This window comes from Rhipicephalus sanguineus, chromosome 8 (genome assembly GCF_013339695.2).
Source record: "Rhipicephalus sanguineus isolate Rsan-2018 chromosome 8, BIME_Rsan_1.4, whole genome shotgun sequence".
NCBI classification, from domain to species: domain Eukaryota; kingdom Metazoa; phylum Arthropoda; class Arachnida; order Ixodida; family Ixodidae; genus Rhipicephalus; species Rhipicephalus sanguineus.
Window position 1 is genome coordinate 28701811 of NC_051183.1, and position 26326 is coordinate 28728136.

The 26326-nt window shown below is 47.4% G+C and overlaps 1 protein-coding gene across 1 annotated transcript in view; it reads right to left on the reverse strand.

Annotated features, from left to right (window-relative positions):
- The window catches only part of LOC119403099 (ubiquitin carboxyl-terminal hydrolase 47), a 90298-nt gene that overhangs the window by 49375 nt on the left and 14597 nt on the right, over window positions 1–26326 (reverse strand). Inside the window, 8 exon segments of the mRNA XM_049418802.1 lie at window positions 3166–3281; window positions 4449–4656; window positions 7309–7413; window positions 10552–10720; window positions 15140–15268; window positions 16528–16607; window positions 19362–19641; window positions 23559–23842. Of these exon segments, the coding sequence (XP_049274759.1) occupies window positions 3166–3281; window positions 4449–4656; window positions 7309–7413; window positions 10552–10720; window positions 15140–15268; window positions 16528–16607; window positions 19362–19641; window positions 23559–23842 (1371 nt within the window).

Here is a 26326-nt window from a genome sequence, read left to right on the forward strand (position 1 = left end):
ACGCCGCGCGAGGATTGCAAGTGTGACATGTTCTCGCTGTATCACTTTCCGTCGTCGCCGGAATTGCAGAAGAAATGGGTGGCGTCGGTAAATCGGAAAAACTACCGTGCTTTGGGCTGCGCCAGTGCTGTGTGTGTGTTGCTTCGGTACGCGTTTGTGTGACTGTGTTATGCGCCTGTGTCCGATACGAAGTGGACTACCATGGCAGAAAATTTACTGCATTCGCATAGCAAGTCATCTGGTCATCACTGTGTCGTGTACGGGTGAACGAACAAGCAGCGGAAGAGAAATATTTAAGGTGCAATCGTGTGTCCGCAGCGCATGTACGCCACGCGATGAGTGCAAGCGTGGCATGTTCGCGCTGCATCGTTTTCCTTCGTCGCCTGAATTGCGGCAGCAGTGGGTGGCTTCACTAAATAGTAAGAACTTGCGCGTGTCGCCCTGGTCACGCCTCTATTCCCGGTATTTCGTTGGCGGCAAGAAAAACGACGAGAACAACGTTCCCAAGCAGCATCCTAGATAGGAAAGAAAGGTACGCAAGCCACTGATGACTCACCTACTAACTCGTGAGAATGTTGCGGATTCACACTTCATATCGTCCATAACACAGCGGCCGACACGGCTGCAAACTCCGCCTTGCCCGGTTACGCATGTGCAGCCTGCGCGCGCCGTACTTCAGCGGACGGCCTAGCGGAAACCCACGCGCGATCGGCTTGCGACGGTGTCACATTCCCCTTCACCAGCACGACTTTTTCCTTCACATTGTGCGCCAGCGACTGACCCACACAGTCAAACTGCACGTAGCTGCGCGACTCCAGTGCCTCGTAGTTGCACACCTCGCGAAGACCCCACGCATTCGCCTCAGCGAGATATAACAATGTTCGCTCGCGGTATTTCTGGCCACTCACAGGTCTCCTCGACCTAGTCTTCGACGTCGTCGGGGTGAATGTAGGTCAACTGTATCTGTGAAGAAGGATTGTGCGGTGTTTACAGTTTACAGCTGACAAACTTACGCGCCGCGAACGAGTATGCGCGGAGGTTTGAAACTGATGGATAATCCGTAGACATTTAGTACGCCAATAAAGGAAAGCGGTAGACAGCTGCAAGAACGCTCTAGTTACCGATTATTAACACTTCACGCCGTGATCGACCTGGTACTACGCTGGCTGCTACTGGTACCGACGACGAAGCACTGCCGTTCGCAGACGCGGAGCTAATTCTTGCGTCGCACGGGCAAATGCGCGCCGCTGAACGGTTCAGACAGCGACGAATAAGTCAATGGCAGCGACGATACCAAACAAAACAGCTTAAAGAAACGAAAAATCAGCAAACACAGGCTTTAGCAGGGACCTCACACCAACAGATAGCGTGCCGGTTCGAGTACGCGCAGCCCAAGATGGCGATTTCGCCAATCTTGCACGTTAGACGGCGCGCATTTCAATATGGCGCCTCCCTGGCGTGAGAACTTGAAAAGGTGTATAAGTGCTTCTTTTGCAACTTCCAATGTCAGTTTTTAACCTTCTCAAGGCTGTGGAGCACAAATCAATTTCCCAAAGTGTAACACGGCGTCTCTGCAATTTCGGTGTTGCTCTGTCAGGTCGTGGTTGAAGCGACTACCGTTGCACCCTTGTCGACAGTATTTGTGGCCCTAATTTAATGCATTTCACTTCAGATGACATTAATTATCTTATCACCACTACCACCAGCTACGTCCTACGAGAAACGCTTCTCGCGCGAGTCGCACCTATGATAATGAAGCACAGGCTTTGAATGCAGCCTATACCCTCTGCCTTGAAAAAGGTCACTGCTTGAGCCGAACTCGGAACGAAGCACAAGCCCAAAGAACGTTTTTATCACGGATAAGTCCACGCGGATAAATACTGTGCCATTTTCCTTGCCGTCGTTCACCAACATCCAACGGCTTGAACTTCCGCTGCTTCGTTGCGCGCTGCGATGCCAAGCACTCCTCCCGTCGCCGTATTTCCCGCGCACTCGGCAGTCCCGCATAGTATGCCATACGAACGCGGTTTCGAATGCCACTGAAGCGTTGCCTAATGATCCGATGGCTGCAGCTTGACCAAGGGGAACCGGGCAGTTCTCGTAGACTCGACGCTCCGGTAGCGACAAGTAGTTTCGGCATCGCGCCCTCGTACGCTTCGCGCGTCTTCTTTACACGAGAATCTCCGGATGTGCCAGCACAAAATAAGGTAACTGTGTGTCGGCGGGCCGCACAACGCGATCGTAAGAGTGGAAGATGACACTTGTAACAACACACGAGCACACGACACCGGCAACACGGCAGCCGTGAGCGCAAAAACAAAAATACAAAAACAAAATGGCCGCCTCGGGTTGCGCCAGCCAATGGGAGGCGCAAGAGAAGGGGCTCGCCTCGCGCGCGCGTGCTCTGGCCAATGAGCGTTCTACAACCACCCTTCGGAAAAGCGCGGATAGCGGCAGTTCTGTTGCAGCGACGCCATTTTGAAATGCCGCAAAATGTACACAAAGAAAACAGCTTCAAAACAAGCCAAAGATGGCGGCGATCGGCCAGCTGCTGCGCCCGCGGCGCGCGCGGGAAGTTTGAACAAATTTTGCCTGTTGAGATGCATTTTGCGGCTCCCGTGGTGTATAAGTTTTAACCCATTTCCCGGGCGAAATCGGCGATAATATTTTGAGGGCAGCTGCTTAGGGGTGCAAACATGCCTAAAATGCGTTTTTCTCAAAACTGATTTTCTGTCCATTTTTTACTATTCTAAGACCCGCGTCCCCCCTTAAGGTTACAAAGTGCTGGTAAGCACTGGTTAGTGTTGGTTAACTACTGGCTCATCGCTGTCTATTCTTTCTCTACATACTAATCGTTAAGCTAACTACTTCCAAGTTAAAGTCAGCGTCGAATTCAATAATGAGAAAATGGCGATTATCGATACAACAACGGTAGTTCCAGTATTGAGGATCGAGAAAGTGATAACGGACAGAGGGCTGAATAAACAGAGGGCTGAATAAACACACTTCCAAGATCTACTCTGTCGAGTCCAATAAAGATTAAAAAAAAGTGCCAGTAATTCAGAAGATGAAGAGTAGTTCCAATATCTACAACACTACAAAAGTGTTTAACGCGAACACAAACACGAAGTGACGCAGGTTTGTAAAGCAAGATCAGAAACTCACCTGAGCCACCTGAGCCTTGAACTCCTCGACCGTCTGAGTCTTGAGGCCGCGGACTACAATCGCTCGCCCAATCTCGTTTGCCTCCAGATTCACAATGTGCACCTTGACCGTTGTTCCTGAAAACCAGCGCATGCGACAGCAGTCAGAAATCACAAATAGTGCAGTCTACAATCGAGATCACTAGCTCATTTTCAATATAAAAGAATAACGCTGTTGCATTTGTCATGCCAGTTAATATCAATATTGCCAGGGGATAAAAAGGTTGCAAATTATGTCTTCTTGTGTTTCATCCCCAGAATAAATTCTGACCAACCGTGACCACCATTGCACTTTCGTTTGTGGTTTTTGTGTGCCTTACTGTGTCTGTGTTTCAAGCGTGTCCAAAAATAATGTGACCACCATATTGTGACCAATCTTGACCCCCATATTCCGACCAATCTTGAACACCATATGACTAATCTTGACCACAATATTCTGACCAACCTAGACCACAATATTCTGACTAACCTAGACCACAATATTCTGACCAACCTAGACCACAATATTCTGACCAATCTTGACCACCACATTCTGACCAATCTTGACCACCACATTCTGACCAATCTTGACCACCGCTAATGTTGGCTAATGCTAACTAGTGTTGGATAACATCAGCTATCCTTTGCTATAACATCACCACCTCCATTCAACATCAACTGAAAGATTGACTTGTCTACCGATTTTTGTGCACTTTGCCCCCTTCACTACAGCGCACTTCACTATGCCTGGAAGAGCTCAGCCACCACAAGTAGATGAGACTTTTGCTGCTTGGTTGATGGAGGTCAGTGAGTGGCAGATGCCTGCTCCACTCCATTTTTTTATTCCCTTTACTTCTTTAAGCTGTGCTAACCTTGCGGCCTGCAAAAAACTAGATTCATTTTTCTTTTCCCAGCAAGAACCACCTCCCCTATGGTTGGCAAAGAACAAGAGACATAGGCTTCAGGCAAAACCGAAGCATACCTCTGAAATCTCAGTCTACACCCTGAGGAATGCATTGATGATCATAGGCGTGCGCACAGGGGGGGAGCAGGGGGGCAAATCACCTAAGGGGGGGGGAGGTAAAATCTGCCTCGTACATTGACCCTTCTAGTCACCTAAGAAGGAGGGGGGGGGCGCAAAATCTGCCCTATACATTGACTTAGTAGGATGGGGGGCGCTGCGATGAACCTTTGCCCCCCCCCCCCCCCCCCGCCCCCCCGGCTACCGGTTACCCCCCCCGGTTACCGGCTCACCCCCTTGCTCACCTCCTATCTTGTAGGGCTGGAAGGTCTCGTGGGGCTTTCGCGTCTCCAGCAGGAGGTCGAAGGGGTAGGTGGACTTGACGCCGCCCAGGATCTGGCCCATGGTCTGGTGGGCCACCTCTTCCAGCGAGCACTCCAGGGATTCGGCGCAGTCGTCGTACATCACAAGGCGGCAGCAGTCCAGCGGAACCACGTCGCCCAGGTTCATGATCTGGGATGATTTTCGACGAATTTAATAACGCATTAGCGACCTGTCTGTAGGGGTTGTACCACAAGTTAAAGGCCGCAAGGTGGAGTAATTAACGTTCATGGACGGCAGAAATTGTCATGCACCTGTTAGTAGCCAGGAAACTACAAACGGTCAACTACACATTTCTTGAAATAGAAGCTTCGTGCTTGACGAAAAAAATGTGTCCCTGTCTGGGATGCAAACCTAAGACCAATGCTTTCCCAAGGCGGTCACTCTACTATCAGGACTAATCAAAATGCAAGCAGATTACTGAACAACTCAAAGCAGAGGGACAGTGAGCATGGCAAATAAACCTTGTAGGCTTTCGCAGAACCTACCGTATTTACGCGATTCCAAGCACCCCCCGATTCTAAGCACCCCCCGTTTTCACTATAAATATTTTGGAAAAAAGTTTGCTTGCGAATTTAAGCACCCTTCTTTTTTTTTTTTTTTTTTCCTTCTGCGAACACGGCGCAGTCAGGGCCGCCAAGCGCGCCCTCTCGTCGCTAATCTCTGAAGCCGCGATGTCGTATGTTGCTAGGTTCACACAAGAGATGGCGGCACAAGAGTCGGCAGCCAATCCAATCCGCAAGTCTGGACAGGTTGCACTGGCTTCGCGGTAGCGGGTGGCGTGCGCACGTTTCTTTGTCAGTTGTTCGATAGCCCTGACATCGGTCAGCATGAGTGCAAAGAGGGCATCCTACAACTTGAAGTTTAAGCGAGCTGCGATCGCGTTTGCCGAGGACAATGGCAACCACAGTGCTGCTGCAGAATTTGGCGTGGACCAAGCCTGTATCATCAGGTGGAGGAAGCAGCGGGACCAGATTCTCAAGGGCGCCGCGACTCGCAAGAAATTCACGGGACCGCGCAAGGGCCGACACCTCGAACTCGAAGAGGAAGTCTGCGAGTTTGTTCGCAGCGAAAGAAACAGGGGCTTCGCTGTCACTGCCGATGCCCTACAGACAAAGGCGATGGAGATCGCGAGGAGAATGGAGATTCCCCGCGCCGTGTTCCGTGCTAGCCGTGGCTGGGCGGAGCGCATGATGCGAAGGAATGGATTTTCTTTGAGACGCCGGACCACGATATGTCAAAAGCTGCCAAGTGATTTTGATAACAAACTCGTTGCTTTTCAGCAACATGTGCTGGATCTCCGCAGATTAAACAGCTACGATTTCGGCCAGATCGGCAACGCCGATGAGACGCCCGTTTTTTTCGATATGCCGAGAGCAAGCACCGTTAACGATGTAGGAGCCCGGGAGGTGAGGGTGAAGACTACAGGGTATGAGAAGCAGCGTGTCACAGTGATGCTGTGCATTACAGCTGGCGGCCGCAAGCTTCCGCCCTACATAATTCTGAAGAGAAAAAACATGCCCAAAAATGAGTGTTTTCCGAAGGATGTCATCATCCGAGTCCAGGAGAAAGGATGGATGACAGTCGAGCTAATGGAACATTGGATCCGGGTTGTGTGGCAGCGGCGCCCCGGGGCACTACTTGGGGAAGCTTCAGGTACGCGGTCCATGCTTGTCTTAGATGCTTTTCGCGGCCACCTCACCCCGGATGTGAAGACCAAGCTGCTAAAGAGCAACTGCGACTTGGTCGTGATTCCAGGAGGCATGACACCAGTACTACAACCCCTGGACATTTCGGTGAACAAGCCGTTCAAGGCCCACCTTCGACAGGAATACGAAGAGTGGGTCCGGAAACCCGAACGAAAAAAAAAACGCCGACGGGAAAGTTGCAGAAAGCGTCCCCGTCCACCATGGCAACATGGATTTCGGACGCGTGGAAACGAATCAAAGTCGACGTTGTCACGAAGTCGTTCAAGAAATGTTGCATCACGAACAACCTGGACGGCACCGAAGACGATGTGCTGTGGGACACAGAGAGTGACGGGTCGAATGGTGCGACGGACTCGAGCGGCAGTGATAGTGACTGACCTGATACACAAGTGGTGGGTTCACTGTGTGAACCTATTTTTCTTTTCATTATTTTTGAATTAAAATGCGATTTCTCGCGTCAGCCTCGTTGATATGTTGTCGCAAAAGGGGGTGGGGCTGTGCGGTCATTTTTCGATTTTTCGAATCTAAGCACCCCCCCTAACTTTTAATATCGCGATCGTGAAAAAAAAGGGGGTGCTTAGAATCGAGTAAATACGGTATTTGCTTCAATATTTTGCAGAGGTTATCCCCATTCTATCTCAAAAACTAGGCTTTCTGCGTGGCAGAAAATTTCATCGCAGGAGCCTCGAAATTGATACACTGGTGTAAAGAGTACGGTCGGTTACAGCTTTAGAAGGCAGTGCTATTTCCATCTCAAAGGAAAAGGCACATCGATTTGCCAACAGTTTTGCCAATAGGCACATCAATTCGCCATCGATTTGCCAATAGTTCTGCATCACTAGCACACAGTCCTGCACCAATGAGCACGCACCCTAGACTTGACATCAGAAGCCGCACGGTTGCTGATGCAGCTGTCTGAGAACATCGCTGAGTACGTGAGCGGACTATTTTTTTAGTCGCAGAGGCGTTTGGCTGCCGCGCTTCAGTTATCTGGCCGGAACCTCTCCTGCCTTTTCAAGTTGTACTCGACTAAAGTTTCGAACAATTTTCTTTGCATGCGAGAAGGAATACTCACCTGATGGGCCGTCTGCGTTGCCTCGGCAAGTGATGCGTCCTTGTGGACCTTGAGCCGCATCTCTTGCATCGTGTGCTTGCGCGGGTGAAGGCAGAACAGTTTGATCTGTTGGATAAAAGAAATGTTGGGTTGACGATGTTCATCGTACCAAAGTACTACAGGCTACGAAAGACACTTTGACGACCTATAACAGCCCAATGCCCATAAAACGCAAGGTGTACAAATGCTTCAGCATTCACTGGTCATCAGAATACAGCAGCAGCTACTGGGAGACGAACCCTGAACTTTGAAAGTCACTCGCCTCATCATTATCATTACCAACATTACTGGCCTCACCATTTACCTCACATAACTCTGTCAACACTATTGTCTCATAGTGCAATCAAGCAATTCGTCATGCCAAGCTGCGGCCTCCATGCCATACTTTGTAATGTTATAAAACCTAATCTCTCCAAATAGAGACTGTGAGCGGTCAGTCGTGAAAGCCGACAACATGCAAACTTCGCTGCTACTACTGCTTTTGCAATATGCCAAAGTTTGTAAGAAAGCGATGAAGACCTAACATCAGCAAGAATGCCTTCAGTTCATCAACAAAGAAGGATGAAGTTGAGAGCATGACAGAAGCTCGTCTGGCCGGGATGAAACATTTTAAAAGAAGGGATCCATACACCTTTATCTTGAGCCCTTGGTAATCCAAACCACACCGCACACTCTTAATCGCAATGACGGTAATCTTCCTCCGGTGTACGCCAGGTGCCTTAGCCACGTCATGCGCCGCATATAAAAAGGCGAACAGCTGTGGCGATGTTTCTATTGTGAACATAGTTCCCGAGAGGGAGCTGAAACGTTCATACATTTTTGTCATTTTGGTAGGTGTTTACATTCCTTCTTGTAAAATCAACGAAAAAGATAAGAGTATTGAAAGCACAACGCAACAAGAGATAGAAGAAAAGCTACAAGCCTAACATGAAAGGACAGTGTTGATTTGAGTGTGAACTGGTGCAGTAGTCAATATTGCACAGTGGCATTTGGAGCAAAGAATGGAGTTGAGCTGGCTGTGCAATACGCAAAGCTCATAAATGGTCAATTATTTTGAGCAATCAATTGGAAACTTAAAAAAACAGGAGACAAGGCCATTGAGGAATGACACCCCAATCTTTTGATTCAGTCGTAGTTACTGATGAAGATGTTCTGATGAACTAGGTTAGTCCCTGCAGACAAAAAAAAAATAGTCTTTCACAAGCTGCTGCTGCCCCAACGATTAGTCACTATTTGACTAAAATTGACTACAGAAGTGTCTCAGTCGTGAACGGCCCAAACTTTTCAACAGGCATTGAGAGAAGGAAGAAAGAATATAAATGTCTTTATTTGAGACCGATCGAGGCGTATCCAGAAGCGATCTTAAAGCCAGTGAAGCCAAGGAAAGCCAAGGAAAGGGAACTGCAATCAGAGATGGCAGAAGATACACGCGATGCGATTAGTACATTTGTAGGCTTACGACAAAGTGATCTGACACAGTAAAATCTCATTAACTCGAACTAGGTTATTTCGACCTTCCACCTAACTAGAAGGACTTCTGCAGTCCCGCATATTGCGATGTAAATTTGAGTGCATAATTTGAAGCGGCAGTCAGCACCAGCCTGGTTAATTCGAAAACTTTGGATGCCATGCGCCACTTCCTAATCCAGATTTCGCCGCAACACAGCAGAAATGACAAGGAGCCACAAGCCAATGCAATGTAGAGATACTAATGAGTTACAGGTGAAGCACCCCAGCCCTGCTGCTGCCAGCACAAAAAAAAAAAAAAAGAAAAGCGGTCTCGTGGTCAGCTGAAATGTGCATCTGTGGAAAAGAAGACATGCTTCACTGCAACAGAATGGTGCCTCGTGGGCAGCATGTCGCATATGCTTCTCACAAGGTCAGCATGTCATGATTTGCCCATTTTTTCTGGGAAAAGAAAGAACAATAAAGGAACGTCTAACGAAATTCGTGATATATGCGAACCTCCAAGTGGCGGTTGCTCTGGCAATCTACGTACTTGCGCCGCTGGCAGAGTTTTTGCCTGCCAACGCCTACTTCGAAAACTGTTCGAAAACTTCAATGATCATGTTTTCCAGCCAGAACACATAGCGAATTATGTCACACTGGTCCTTATTAAATTCTTTATTTTGTCAGAAAGAATGGCTGAATGGTCGCATCATGACGCGCTGACGCTACGAGGAGCAGGTGGCATGCTCTCGCGTCACCGATGTGTGCTTCTTTTCCACAGGCATGCATTTCAGTTGACTTCGAAAAAGTTTTTTTTTCTTTTTCTTTTTCTTTGTGTTGGCAGCACCAAGGTCCACCATTTCCCCGGTTTAGCGGCAATATTGGAACTGGGTATTGCTGGAAAACATTACCCTTGGAGCCGCAAACTAGCAGGCACAGCAATCGACCACCTCTGATTACTTTGAGTAATTCAAAGTTCCTTGCATCCCACTTTTTGTATGTTTGGTTAATTCGAAAACCCACTTAATTTTGAAGATTTTTCAGTCCCAGTGACTTTGAATTAACGAGATTTTACTGTAGTCCCGTTCTCAATCTGTGTGCGTGCGCATGCCTTTAAAACTATGTCGCTGCTATCTATGATCACAACTACTGCTGTTCTCTCTTTGCTTCTGCTCGCTTCGCTTCGCTTCGGCTCGGCGAGCATTGTATGCGCGTGTACTTTCGGAGTCTCGCAGTCGTCACACATGATCGTGTCGATGGCAACCGCGGCTTCGTCCACGGCGGCTGTGGGAAACTATAACCACAGTTCTGACTGCATGTGCGCTGGCCATGCACGTACTTCCGAAGCTTCTGGAGCACGCTGCTTTTGGCTGTCGCTCGACAGTTTTGGCACCCATCGCGACGCTAAGAAGTGTGCAGACCATCGGAATTTTGTCCCACTGGATGCAATAGAATGCGGCCAGGGAATTTTACGAATTCGTATCAGACCAACATTCGTATCAGCCGGGTTCTAACAGAAATTCTACGGTACTACGTTTTTATCGTTAGTTTAATTTCACATTTTTGCCTACAAATAAAAGCTATTACAAAACTTTACGAAACATTTTTTTTTTATCCGTAATGGAAATGGAATGGAAGTTTTACAGGTGGAACAAAACTAAAGCAGAAATGAAAAACGTTTCATCCCGACACCCTGGCTGGGAACATGCTCGTACCAGCATGAGTTACAGAGCACGTGCATATAAGTGAACCAACCTTGCACATGGAGCGGTCGAGTTCCTTCTGCTGCCGCTCCCTCTCCTCGGCTTCCTGCATGTTCTCGAGCAGCACCTTCAGGTGCTCGGGGAACTGGTCGGGTGTCATGGGCACCGCGTTCTGTTCCTTGTCCACCCGACGGTACATGAGCATGTAGGCGTTCGTCGAGCTGCATTGGCATGGGGCGCCCACACATCTCCATTAGCCACACAAATTCTACATAAATCCACTCTCTATTACGATTAAGGGGGTACAGCCGCCCAAATCTTTAACTATTGTGCGCGAGCGCTGGCTTTTTGGTGTGTCAGCGCTGTACAACAGAGCCAAGTTGCAAACAGGGCGAGAGTAAGCGCAAGAAAAAAAAAAAGCATTTGCGTCGCCAGATCACGGCTGGACTGGAAAGACGCGTGTGGCCAGATAAAAAATGAACGATCCACATTTGTCAGCTTATCTCATGCGCGCGGGCGTGTGATGTCTGCGGATTTCATTTTCTCGGTCGCTTGCTAATCTTCGGAATATAAGATACGAGCAAGACGCGCTGCCTGTTCGTCTGAACTGAGTTAATGCAGGGTGACGTTCCCACGAAGGAATAGCCAAGGAGACGATGGGCCCAGCTGAGTGCGCTTTGTGGGCATGCGTTTACTCTCGCCCTGTTTGCAACTTGGCTCGGTCGTACGGCACTGACGCACAAAAAAAGTCTGCGCTCGTGCAAGATAGTTAAAGATTTGGGCGGCTGTACATGAGAACTGAAAAATTTTTCTGAATATTCTTTAGAATACTCGAACGAAAATTACAGAATTCAAATTCACTTCGACACGAATTTAATGATTCAAAATTTTGAAGTATTCGAAGTAAACGACTGGACATATATTTGACTTCATGTAATCCCCTCACCCCACCACCCCCTTCCCTTTAAGAAGGTTTCACTGCAGCATGAGGCTGCACTGCTGTGTAACCACCTATCCAGGGGAAAATTTGCGCTGCTGTGAAGGTAAACCTCACTCATGACGGCCAGCGCAAACGGAACACGGATGAGAAAACGAAACTACGACAGTGTTCCGTTTGTGCTGACTGTGATGAGTATTTTCCAACTCGCTACCATAAACTTCAATGTTAAATTTACAAATTACCTGCACTCAGATTAATTATATTTTTAAGCTTAAAAGCATGTTATACAGGCTTATATCCGCTAAGTACAGCAAAGTTTAAAATGCAACATATTTTACCCTTAACAACATGAAACCTACAGCTATTCAAAACTTGCTCTTTTCGAGGTCGCTTCAACTTCACTTCGAACCAAAAAATTAACAGTGACACGCACCTTGTTCCATTCTTAAAAAATATTGTGCAAATTCTCATCTTGCTTTACAATAAAACATGTTATAACTACTATACAGACTATTCGATTCAAAGTTATTTAACCAAGTCACTATTTGCTTCAATTTCGCTTCAAACCTCGAGTTAACTATTCACCCATCCCTCCTGGTGTAGAACAGCTGTAATAGCAAGTTATTTAGGGCCAGGCTTGTCAGTACTCTGGCTCTGGTTTGAAGGGGCCCTGCAACACTCTTTCAGCATGGTCAGAAAACGCTGCCGATTGGTAGACGAGGCTCCCGAGAACACGCGAGCCAACATTATGGCTCAGAATGTGGCCCGAAATTTACAATTAATTATTGAAATCAGCTAGAAATCGCTCCCGCTATAAATTGATCGCGTCACAATCATTATTCACTTCGTTGTTTTCGCGTTGGAGTCGCACAAAAGCGGAGTACGTATACGTGTGACCTCAACTCCTCACCTGCATACACACGTGTGTGAATGAGCGTGCGCGGGAACATGAGCTGTCACTAAAAGTTAAAAATGGGGCACATTTGCCAGCCCACTGCAATTCCCACAAGTGTGAGCCGAATCTGCATAGAATTCAGATTCTTGGGAGAAGCAGGGACACCACTTCTCGGGAGCTGTTGGAAGCTTTTCACATAAAAGCACGAGGTTTATTATGCATTAGTGACACTTCATTGTTCCTTTCGCAGGCAGAGAGCACGTTCTTGCATCGCAGGTTGTGATTAAGATGGTATCCGATTGTTGTGAGCCTCCCCTTTTGCGCATGTCTGTACCTATGTATTGCATTGCACAAAACGTTATCGTTTCGATGTTTGTCTCGCTTTCTGCGCATGCGTTTGCATATATATATACAACTGCAGTAAATTTGAATAAACAGTCGAAAGTTTGCGCTCCCCTTAACCCTCTCCTTGTGTTTTCTTTGCGCGAAATAGCCACATCCGTGGCTTCTGAAAGAACATGAACCGACTAGCCTAACAATGTGTGCTTCTGGAATACACATGTTCAATGTCAGTGAAAAGGGTTCCACGCTGTAAAAAATACTGGCTGAGGTTTAACTTTTGCAATCCTAGTGATCACGACCCAAAGGTATGTTTGGCACGGTTTAGCAAAGACTACGCACACAGGCGGCGGCTGCAGTAGCTTCGATCTTGGTGCGCTTCCGCGCTTGGTCAGCTTCTCTTTAACCCTTTGAGGGTCGAATTTTTTCGCAAAATCCAGTCCAAAAATGTGTAATTTTTTTATTGCTGAAATAAATTCTTCAGACGATTCTATTTCAGAAAAAAATTGTCTAGAATTTTTTTTCGTGACCGTAAAGTGACAAAAAAATCAGTTTTGTTGTTATCTGCATATGGTTTATTCGTAGTAAAATCAAGCAGAATCCTAAAAAAAAAAAAGCTTCACAGTTTTTTATGAATAAAAATTATGCATTGTATTAAACATAGCTCACAAACATACAAAAATAAGCGCACCAGAGTATGTTTCCGGTTAAAAACGCTCGTGCTCTAACACTAAAAACTTTTCAGCGTGTGATAGTCTTTGAAGCATGGCTCCCCGCGCACGCGTTTCAGATATCGCTCCTTGATCGTCATCGAAGTCTGAACTCGTCAAAAAATCCTAGTCTGACGAACTGAAATCCAATGAATCAGATTCTGATTCGGCACTTGGGGAATAGTCCGCATCGGAAGAATCGCTGCTCGACTCACCGGCAGCAGAGCAACCGGCGCGCGCTTCCGTAGCGTAAGCGAACTGCGTCAGTGAGCGCACGGAAGAAAAGTATGGTCGTGCGCCCGTCCGGAAAGCAAAAGGAGTGAAAAAGCTACAGTAATACTTCGTCTTATCGCCAACAAGACGTAGTTAGTTTTTCCGAGACCCCAAAACAGGAAACGAAATCACGGCGGCGTCGTTTGTGTAATTTAGCGCCGCACGGAAACAGATGTAATCGCGCGCCGGGGTGCAATAAATGAGAGAGTAACAAGCGGTCACCCTTTGAGAGATTAGAAACCAAACAGCCATCAGCTTTGCGGGCGCAAGAAGCGAAAACCACCCGAAGGACGAAACCGAAACGAGCCGGACCGCGTGCGCGCGTTCCGATGCGAGACTACAAGCCGCCGCGCCTCTTTGGAAAGAAAAAAAAAAGACTGAGAGACATTAGCGCATAAAAAAAAATTACACGTATTCCCGAAGCGTGGCAGCACATTCCAAGCAAGAGAAATGGGAGAAGGCGCGCGTTTTAAACCAAACCGCGCCGCGGGCGCTCTCGGTTGCGCAAGCGATAGCCGGCGCGCGGCGCGCCATTTTGCGAAGCATAAAAAAAGCAACAACAAAGAGACATCGGCGCATGAAAAAAATTCCACGTATTCCCGAAGCGTGGCAGCACCTGCCAGGCAAGAGAAATAATGGAAAAAGGCGCGCACTTTAAACCAGCTGCACCGCGAACGCGCTCGGATGGGCAAGCGATAGGCGGCGCGCCGTTTTGGGAAGCGAAAAAAAAATACAACGGAGAGACATCGGCGCATGAAAAAAATTCCACGTATTCCAGAAGTGTGGAAGCACAGGCCAAACAAGAGAAATGATCGAAAAAGGCGCGCGTTTTAAAAATAAACGCTATGCCGTACATGTACGACGAAAACCCTTTGGTACCAGGCAGCTTCTGCCGTACATGTACGGCGAAAACCCTGAAGGGGTTAACGTGCTAATGCGGCCACGGCCATTGGCTGAGTTGAGCGTCGCGAGCTGCATAGTTACTATGGCCGCTGCAAGATGCCGCCACATGAACGCGCGCGCACGCTAGTCATCCCACTGAAAGTAAGCTGCACGTTCGAAGAAACAATGAAAAGAAAATGCTCAAGGCCAACACGCGCTGACAAAGGGACGCATCTTCTTGCCCGCTTGCCATCCCCTTCCCTGCGCTCTCGTTGGCACAGAAGGAGAGAGAAAGTGCTTAAAGCGTGTGGCGAATCCCTGTAACTCCACTCGTACTTGACAGATTCTCAAAATTTTTGTGGCAGTATATTCACGAGGCAATAAGCTGTTTTAATGAAGTCATAGATGATTACTAGGAAAAGTGTTGCAGGGTCCCTTCAAAGGTCAAGAAACATCACTGAATACAGTAGAATGGAAGATTAAAAAAAAAAAACGCCACGTGAGAACTCTATTAGCAGAAAAATTCCACATCTCTCGAATTGACAGCTGTGAGTCAGCAGCTTGCACGATTAAGCTGAGTGCTCCCCAAAGTGGTGCCTACCTCGCATAGGAGCTGATGTAATAGCCGCCTCGACTGGGCCCCCCGCCGTACGTCTTGCGGATCTCGTCGTACGTCACTCGCGACACTTGGGCGTCGTTGAAGCAGTACCACTGGTTTTCTGTAAAAGACCTTCGAGATGCGCAGACAAAACCGGGATAAGAACTCAGAGCCCAACATATATTAAACAACACAGATTAGGTAGTCGAGAGTTCGACGACAGTTTGTCTTGTCAGGTAAAATATAACAATTGGGTTGCGCTTGCTGACTGAGTCAAGAAGGAAAAAAAACGCACTGACTGTTTGGGGACTTGATAATATAATAATAATTCTTGGGGTTTAACGTCTTAAAACCACAATATGATTATGAGGGACGCTGTGGGGAGGGATCCCAAAATTTTTACCATCTGGTGTTCTTTAACGTGAACCTAAACCTAAGTACATGGGAATGTCTGGGTCTTGTACGGATTTCTCGCAAATCTCTGAACTCCTGAATCTGAGACCGCAGCTGCCTTGCAATGATTCGGACTACACTTTTTGAACACATGTGAATTGGGCTATGGAGCTGAACAAAAGCAACACCAGTATTTCAGTTTTGACATGTTGTTGGCACAACAAAGCCGAAGCTACTGAACCAATAGGTCTAGCAGCCTCTGAGTGCAGCTGAGCTACAGAAGCCAAGCCAAGCCATTAGGTCATAAAAGCTGCACCTGCTAGATATGTCACGAGAGTTCTTTTCTGCACGTCTAGCGTTTTTAACAGTCTTGGACAGCTTTTGCAGCCAGTTCCACGCGGGGCATCGCTCCCCTCCATGTCTGCACTGATGTAGGCAGCGAGGGAAGTGGTGTATATTGACTATGAAGGAATATGCAGGCATTCGGCAATCAGAGCACTGTCGACGAGCTACAACACTGTGGCGATGCCTTTCATTCTATCTGGAGCCAATCTACTGTTCATGATTGACTGATCCCGTTGATAATGCAAGCAGAGCATCGCTCTGACCGCCAATAAATTCTTAAAGCATGAAAATAAATAGCGTAAAAAACGAGTCATTACGAAATTGCAGCCATAGATTGTTTAGGCCATACACACGACACCAGTTTTGTCAATGTGAATAGAAAAGGCAGTGTGCTCAGTACTATGCCAGGAATGCCTACACCGTAGACTGACGAGTCTACGGGACGTCTTGCGCGAGCCATGAAACATTTACGTTATCCTTAAAAGTGAAGGTCTGAGAATACGACACACTTTTTTTTTTGCCTTTTGTAGAATAAAGCCCCATATTTTTTGGCGATTCCGATATTTTTGACTTCCCAATTGTTGTTCGGTGATAGTGCGCAGCACATTCTTATGAGCAAATGCGATTCTGAGCCAATTCGCTAAAGTACTCACTTGATGTAGGCGTAATAGTGGCCGCCACTGGCACTCCCAGAGTGCACCATGATGGAGAAAAGCTCATACATGTACGGACCCTGCAGAAAGAACGGAGGCATGAAAAGAATGTTATATTGGCAACAACAGCACTATGTGTTGATGATGTACAGCAGAACCCCACTGGTGTGTTCCCCATTTTGTTTTCCCAAGTATAACATTCCTGCTGCAACAGACACCTATGTGTAGGAATCCTCTTTTGAAACTTAGTCCACGCAATGTTCCTGCCTGATCCGTTGCAAATTGTCACTGCACTGGATGCGCTGAGGAGGGACATCAATGAGATGATTTGGAGCGCCACAATGCCATTCAAGTGCCTAAAACAAGGGTCTCAAGCACTTGGATGGCCAGCAGAGGTGCGAAACAAATGTCCACCAAGCACTCATTTCTTTGAGCCATAAACTGACGAATAAGTTCTGAGGTAGAGCAGCGTGCAATAGGCCTGTTTTATTATTTAACAGCCCTTTTCCCCCTATACCGACCGCACGTTCATGTTACAGTAGAACCCCGCTGATACGTTTTTGAAGGGACCGTAGGAAATGAACGTAAGAGACGGGAAACGTAAGAGCCGAGAAACAGGAAAAACGACAAAATATTTAGTGGTACAGAATTTTATTTCAATGCTTACGAGCAGCACGAAAATTGGCGCGCTCAGCCGCGATCTAGTCGATGGATAGAAACGCGGAGCTGGGGACGGCCTCATCAACAGAAATGTAATCACCGTATGTGATTTTTTTAACACCAACAGCTGTAGGCATGAAAGAACTAAGCACATGCAATCACGACCAGCGCGGCGAGTCCGACCGCGAACCGCGCGCACGACCATGCGAGCTCCAACCAGCTCAAACTCCTCCCGTCCTCCGACAAATAACGATGATGATGAGTCTACGCCAACGTGATGGCAGAAGTGAATGCCAATCTCGAAGGCCTTGCTTTCGCGAGCAATTACGTCATAGACGCCATGTTTGTGCAATACAAATCTCAAAGGCTATGCTTTTGTCAATAGTAAATGTCAATCTCGAAGGCCTTGCTTTCGCGAGCAATTACGTCATAGACGCCATCTTTGCAATACGAATCTCGAAGGCCATGCTTTTGTTTGCATCAATCAAAAGATCCTGTTGCTTGCGCCTCTCATGCGGCTAATATTACGGTCAAACCAGGCCAAGCTGCGTGAAAATGCACCATGGCCGCTCTCTTCGGTAGTCACTCTGTCGGCTCCGAGCGCACTTCGCAACGTATCATACGGGAAGGGTCCGATAGTTACGACGTAACAGCGGGGTTCTCAATACATTGTATCCTATGGGAGCTATGCCGGGACCGGCGGAAAACTACGTAACAGCCGGGAAAACGCAGCAGTGAGGAACGTAACAGCGGGGTTCTACTGTATAAGTTTCCTGGTTGCTGTGCCTTTTTTAGCGGCTCCATGAAGACCATATTAGAGGGGTTCTACTGTATGGTGTTTAATGGTGCAGGGGCTAAATATGGCCAATGAGCCTCGGGTGTGTGAGTTATCGTAGTAGCAGGGAGTTTATCAATGAACAATGTGGGCACAAAGACACCTAAATACCATAGCTGTATATTGCGTAGGATAGATATGCACATTAATATTATGGCTGATAATTAACTGACATGTTAAATGAATATGAAGGACATGCTTCAAAGATAGTATTAAAATATGTTCCTGCTAGCAGTGTCACTACCTCACAAGAGCCTTTGATCCGAAAGATACGGAAGCACATGCCATACAATGGCACTCTGCATAAATATTGCATTTGCTCGTCTATAAGCCACCCTCATGTATAACCCGCACCCCCAACCAATGAATTAAAATGAACTTTCGAAGCACGCCGACAAGCTGAGCTTGCCCAACAGTCACAAGTGTGAAAGTGATGAAAATAGCTAAATAAAATGTTGATAATCAGTTACCAGTTGTTGCACTATTCTACACAGAAGTTGCAGTGGTGCAAGAGTGTGTTGATGTGCGCTGTTATAAGACCGACTTGAGTGTAACAAGTGCCCAAACCACGTGCGAAGTGCAGGTTATACACGAGTACATATGGTATGCAGTAAAACCTTAGTAACTCGCAGTGGGGCCATGCGGAAAACCGTCAAATTAAGCATCTAGGCTTTTGAATTAGCTGAATGCGCAACAATACTGGGTGCAAGCAAAAACTGTCCCTGCACAAACGCAGTTCTTTTATTGGACAAATTTCAGACAACTTGAAACGATGGTGGTCCGCCACGTCCGATAGCTTGCAGCTCTAAGAGTGCCATCTTCAGTTCGCCAGTTACCCCACTTACTAGCATAGCAATCCCATCTCTACACATTGGCATCCAAATTTGATTACCAGGTGTGCTTGCCTTTTGTCCCCACTGAAATGCTGCTGCATGGGTGGGGAATCAAACTCGCACCTTTGTGCTAAGCAGTACTACACTTTAGCCACTAAGCTATCCAGTGGGCTGTTAATTAACAGTGAACTCTACGGCTTAAGAAAAAAGACAGTATTGGGGGTGAATTTCTGCCACGCTAGAATAACCGTCACCAATCTTACATTGTAAAGAATGCCTAGCCTGACCAAAATGCACCTGGCGCGCGGAAATGATGCAAGGAAAGCTTGCGAGATAGATAACTGTTGCGGGCAGAAAAAATGCCCCAAATATGCTAGTTCTCTATAAAGTGCACTGCAACAGCAAACACCAGAGAGGACTCAGGGTGGGAAAAGAAATTGCTCATCTCGACTTTACAATGCTGATACGCTTGCGCAAGCGCCTCGCAGGACAAGGTTTGAGCTCACCGTGTCGACATTCCGCTTCAGGTTGCGAGCGTTGGCCGCGGCATCCGTGTTGCTGCCGCTACCGCTGCCCACGTCAATGCCTTCGTCGTCGCTACCCATGTCCTCGCATGGCCCGTTAGCCTGCCGGCTGCTGCTGGGACCAGATGACGTTGAGGTCGCCGCAGCCTCATCGTCGAGCGCCGACCCACTGTCCGTCGTGTCGGCATCGTCACTGGGACTGTCGGTCTCGCTCTCGGAACGCACAAACTGGTTGAGGTCCAGAATCTCCGGGAAGGTCACCCTGTCGGAGAACGTTGGAACACGCAAGATGTGGCTGTCAGCCAAATGATATTCACTTCATAGCAACATGTGGGATACACAGCATATTAAGGGGAAATCCTGCTTCAGAAACATTTTTATTTTTGAGCAGATTCTCACGAACCTTTCACAGCTTATGCATATTATGTGCTGATTTCAAATATGCTGTAAAGATGTTTATTGGACGCTAGCGTAAGGGTCGACCGGTAGCTCAGCCAACGGCTCAATGCACGGACTCCGAGCACGAGCGGCGTCCGCGAGCAATGCGAGATAGCGCTTGAGAGGATTCCCCACTGTAACGTAACTCTTCACTAAAACGCAATTACTTTACTAACACAATACAGTGCAACCTCGATTATATGTAACCTGGTTTTGCGACGACTCACATTTTACGAAGAATCTGTTTGGTCTATGCATTTTACCACACGTAAAATACGCTTGAAAAGGTGGTTTCACTGAAGCATGGTCTGCTACGGCGTGAACCACCACTTTATGGTTAAGTGTGCAGATTACCTGCACGATTAAAGCTTTTTTTTAAAAGTTTAAGAGATTGTGATACGTGCTTGTATGAGTTAACGCCAATTTTAAAACGTACAGTACCATTCGTGTTCACACCACTGGAGGGAGAGAGGAAAACGTTTATTAGGTGGCCAGTAAGTGAATGTGGGAGGGTCCCTTATTCCAGGAACCTTCTGGCCTAGACCGCCTGCCGGGCCCACGCGACGAGTTTTCGCTGGTCGACCAGATCCGGTTTGGAGACCTGGACTTTTTTTTTTTACTCATGAGCCACGTAAGCATACCTGCCAACCTCAGGACCTTGAAATTCGGGAGATTTTATGAAGTGGGGAATAGAGAGGGACAGGGAGCAACAAAAAGTCAGTTTCGCCGCAAGGGCGAAGCAATGAATGCAACGGCTACAAATTGTTATGTTATATGAAGCGAGGCTGGCAGCCAACTCTTTTGGATCCGATCTCGCGTAACTCTACAAAACACTGGTGTAAGAGAATACGGCCGCTCCAGGGAGAGATACTCTATCTGCAGTCTCTTTGCGCTGCGAGCGCAGCACGTAGAAGGGTATACGAGCCGCCCACTGATGGCTGCTGAGATAGCGCGAGTGCCAGTGATCGCGACCGCAACCTTAAGAGTCAAAGTTCGAAGTGCTTGCTCGAGCAACATCCCCTCCCCCCTTGCCCTCGCGTTAACATGCTCGTTCAAGACGGGCGGGACATTTCCTCTCTGCTTCGATGGCAGGCCTCCTGAGCGGGGTGATGTTATCGCATGTGCCCTCCGAGCGACGGAGATGGGCTGGCTCGTTTGATCTCTGCTACAGCCGCGTTCATCACCCCCGCTCACGCGCTTTTACCCACAGGTAGAAACTACGATCCGCGGGGGGGATGTTGTCAATTTGGACTTCGTACGGAACATGACGGCGACAGTGACTGCAAAAACCAGTCGAGTGTTCGTATAATTGCTAGCGCACTAAAAGTTGCAAACATTTTTATTTAAGGTTTCACAGGGCCGCAGCAATGTCATCGAGAGCCATGAATGATTGCCAGTAAGGTTTCTAGACATCAGCAATCATACCGGTGCCCATAATTATACAGCGCATGCCCAATCATGTAATTACGAGACAATATGTCCCCTGTCCCATTACACCTGGTAGCCCTTTTTCAATCTTAGTACGCTTTCCCGCACGACACCAACGTACTGTGGTGAAGTGTAACAGGTGTTCCTTATGTGATAGACCAAGGCCGGAAAATTTTAGAACCACTTTCCTTCATTTTTTTTAGAGCTGTGCGAATAGCAAAATTTCGGGTGCGAAGCGAATTCGAATATTGAAGTGTGAGTGCGAATCGAATTGAATATTTTTCGAACATTTCTCTAATATTTCTTGAATATTTTTCGAATACTTCAAAGTGAAATTGCAGAAAAAAAAGTTAGAGAGGATTCCTAAGTATATTCTTATGAGATAGCAACATGAAAGTGTTTCTTTTCCCTAGGTTGATGAAACACTGGTGGGGTGGTGTTTCATAGTTGCCTTATCAAGAGTGAGGCAATGTAGGGGCCGAATTCTATTTACCGTATTTACTCGATTCTACCACGCCCTCGATTGTAACGTGCACCCGTTTTCCGCGACCAAAAAAAAAAAAAGTAATACATCGATTGTAACGCGCACCCATTTTTCGTGAGAGAAAAGAACAAAAAAAGTCCGTAGGAGTCAAACTTCGCACATTCAGATGAACAAGTATTTGGGTTTTAAAGAAGTAAAGTTTCAAAAAAGTAAAACACAAAGTCAAAAAGCGGGCCTTGCCGCTAAAACTGTCACCACTACGGCGGCGATACGAGTCGCGTAATGGATCAGTCCTCGTCGCTGTCGGACAACTCCTTGTCGCTGTCAACACTCTTCGATTTCGGGAAACCGGCCCTGCTTTGATCCACTGAAACCTTTTCGTGAAGCTTTGCTGTAAAAAATATTCTGCTTCTATTTGCGCCAGTCTCTGACGCACGTTTCGGGAACTCCGAACGACCGCGATGCGGCCCGATTTCCATCCGTCTCTCTGCACATGTAATAACTATTCTTTTATATGCGGCATCGTGGTACACTAGTCGAGAATTTGGAGTCGGCACTTCCATGCCGTCGATGCGAACGCAGAACAGATGACAATCTCCTCAGCACACGTACGAACTGAAAAAATGGCAGAAATGGCCAAGGCGCGTAGGAGGCGGCCATCTTGAAATGTTGATGGCAATACGATAGCCTAGTTTCTATTTTTTTTTTTTCGGTACTCGATTCTAACGCGCATGAGATTTTTGGACTCGTTTTCCCGCAAAAAAAGTGCGCGTTAGATTCGAGTAAATACGGTATGTACATGATTTGGTGCAACCAAAGTGTTGCCGACAACACTTTACACATGATAGGCAAAGATGCCATTTCCTCAGCCTCTCCTCCTCTTTCAACTTCTCTGGAAGCCCAACTGATATGGCGGACTAGAGTGTGCTCCCTTCAAGTCCGGAGTTCCAAATCTGCCTCGTAGACGTCGATATATAAGAACATCTGAAATTTTGGATGCTAAAAAGCTTCGGCTTCCGATTTTTCGGACTTCCTGCCCAAATTTCAGGTCCAAAACAGCATTGATTGAGCCCCCACCTCTGCCACATCTTTCATCTCCATGGTGGAACCAGCGTTTTCTTGAGTTAATACATTTGCGACCGTAGCGGAGCTTGAAAGGCAGCTTTGGCGCAATACTGGGGTGTGATGAGGTGAAGCATATTGAAAATCTAGGGACCACTTCCAATCGGCTGTTAACTGTGTCTTGGCAAAGTTCGACCGTAACGGAGCTTGAAAGACAGCTTTGCCGCAATACCGGGGTGTGATAAGGTGAAGCATATTGAAAATCTGATGGGGTCACTTTCAATCAGACGTTGACTGTGTCTTGGCAAAGTTCGACCGTAACGGAGCTTGAAAGGCAGCTTTGCCGCAATACCGGGGTGTGATGAGGTGAAGCATATTGAAAATCTGAAGGTGTCACTTTCAATCGGACGTTGACTATATTTGTTTTTGTTAAGTTCGAATCGTTTGAATAGTAAAATTCTAGTGCGAATCGAATCGAATAGCAAACGCTATTAGAAAAATATTCGAAATTTCGAATATTCGCACACCCCTAATTTTTTTTCTTCTTGCGGTGGGGTTAATTCAGGAGATTAGTGGCTGTGCCCGTAAAATTTGGAGGATTGTTCAAAATTCGGGAGTTTCCCACCCAAATAGAGAAAGATGGCAGGCATGCGTAAGGCTTTCTTTCACCTTGGTAGACGAGTCAACCTACGAATGAATTGATCATTCTTTTTCGGCAACACACAACCGCTAAGAGTGCACAAAACAAAAGACGGCAGCAAACTCACTTGTCGTTGAGCTTGATGCGGTGCATGGTGGCTGGGTCGAAGTCAAACCGCTTGAGTTGCAGCGTCAGCAAGTACGGAAAGCGTACGAACTTGAGCCCCTTGTGGGCGTCGCACTTGCGGCCGCACCGCTCGCACGAGTACTGGTTGCAGCCGTCCAGGGTCTCGGGGGTGACGAAAGCGCGCAGCGCCTCCTCCACGCTTCCGTACGCCTGGCTCGACCCGAACGGCCGCACCACCAGCGGGATGTCCAGGAAGGTGTCCTCGCGGGCGCTCTCAGAACCACACTGGTGAGAACCAAAGGAAAGAATTAAACGGGCCCTGCAACACTTTTCTGAGTAACACAATATTAATGAGAACTAACAGACAATAATGCCAAGGAAAGTACACTCAAGCCTTGATATAACGAACTCGGATATAACGAGTTATCGGTTATAACGAAGTAAGTGAAGAATAGTCTTGTCATAGATACAGTGTTACAAATAAACGTTTGTAATGAATTTTCGGATATAACGAAGTTATTTCCGTGGCAGATGTGACTTTGTTATAATGAGGATTGAGTGTATAGGGGATGTTATTTGTAGTAATTAGCATCTAAATGTGAAGAAAGTGAAGTGGACGAAAAGATAAGTTGCCGCCGGCAGGGACCGAACCTGCGACCTTCGAATAATGCGTCCGATGCTCTACCACTGAGCTACGGCGGTGGTCATCTTCCTGTCCACTTTTTGGGGTATATATGTGAATTTAAACCTGGGAGTGTTAGTCAATGCCTATCACAGCCATGGCAGCGAGTGTGGAACACTGTTTTTCTGCCTTTTTGGCATCACGTAGCACGTGATCTTCTTACGAGCTGGCAGCTGACCAATAATCCCTCGCATACTACCTGAAGGCATCAAGACTGCCAGAATGAGACCCTCGCTATGAATTTTCAGAGTAACCATCACATGGCTTTAAGGACTTTATTGCCTCACAAATCGACCACCGCAAAAAAAAAAACATGCGGGCACGTAAAAGCATGTAAAACATGCGGGCACAGAGCAACGCTGCGCCACATGCTCTGGGAATGCGCCGGCAACAGCTGTCGAGAAACGCCCGCCGTTCGCGATGCGCCTATGGCTGCTGCCAATACCAGGCAACAGGAAGCCTCGAGCTCACTCGTTCCCGCCGCCGTCCCGGCTGCGGGAGCCGCGGGGGACCTTCTCCGTCGGCGATGCTGCCGTTGGGAAGCGGCGCTCAAAGCTCGGAGCTCAACGACCAGCTCTGGGCCGTCCGGCAGGCTGAAGATGCCTCCCGAGTTCAAGGACTCAGCGCCGCCATCTGAGGCCACCAAGACCAAACTGCCGGCCAAGTGTTAATAAAGTTTCTTCTCTCTCTCTGGAATTCGTCAAGTACGAGTGGAGTTAGAGATTTGTTGCACGCTACAGTGCTTTCTTTTCTGTCGCCCCGACGAGCGCGCTGGAAGCCAAGCAGGGAGGGGTGGCACGGGGGAAAGAAGTTACGTCACGCGCGCATCATGACCTTGAGAACTTATTCTTTCTTTTTTTTCTTCGAACAGTGTGCAGCTTACTTTCAGTGTGATCGCGAGCGCTTATGCGGGCACGTGGCGGCCACGGTAACTATGCAGCTCACGATGCTCAAATCGGCCAATGGCCGTGAATTTGGGTATATGGCGTAATTTGTAGAAAAAAGAGGGAACGATCTCTAGCTGACTAAGAATTGTTAGTTCCAGGCCGCGTGCCGAGCTACAGTGTTAGGCTCACTTGTTCTCTGGAGCCTAGGCTACGGACCTGCAGCGTTTTCTGACAACGTTAAAGGGACACTAAACAGCAAAACGATTTTTCTCGCATTAGTAATGTAGTCTTCCACGATACCAAAAACACCACGCTTGCTGCAAGAAGACACTTAATAAGGGAGAAAACGCGCAAAAAGAAAATACAGGTGGCGATGCCACCTTAGAATTCCCACACCATTTGCCGTGATGTCACATATTTTTGGCGGCGCCTGCTTGGCCCTACGTAGTTCCTAATCGGTTAAATCGAAGTACATTGTCCTCTGAGGGGGCCAGAGACTTGACATAACGAGTTTGTGGAAGTTTCGTTGAGCCAGTGGCGCCAAAATACGTTAAATGCTCTTTGAAGTCTTTTACGTCACGAATTACAAAGTCCGGCGCGAAATTCGAAAATGAAACTTTGAACTTTGTTTTCTCCTCTAATAATAAACCTATGGTGGTGAAATAAACTACACAAGAGTTCTCCGAGCACACTTTATCAATCTAAACCAATTCATTGTTTCTCTTTAGTGTCCCTTTAAAGCGTTGCAGGGCCCTTTAACCCCTTAAGCGCTTACGACGATCTGTGCTCCCATGGCTCTTCAGCAATGTTTCAAGAGGCTTCTGACGAGCCCAGCTCATCAAATGGTGTTTTCCTATTTGAAACAGATGGCAGCACGGGTTCCGTGATGGGTGCTTTTTAGGCTTGTGTGAATATTCGAGCACTTCGAATATTCGAAGGAGTAATACAGTATTCGAATTCGCTTTGATTCGATTTTGAATTATTGGAAATTTCGAACTATTAGAAAGAAAAGGTGTATATTAGTCTGCTTGTAACCCCCCCTGTAAAGGTGGTTTCACTGCAGTGGAGGGGTGCTATGACGTGAATACACCTTCCAGGAAAAATCCGCACTTCCGCGAAGCCCCACTGCAAGGTTAAATGAACATATTACCCTCACATTGATTCATCATTTTTAAAGTTTAAAAGCATCATGTTGTACCA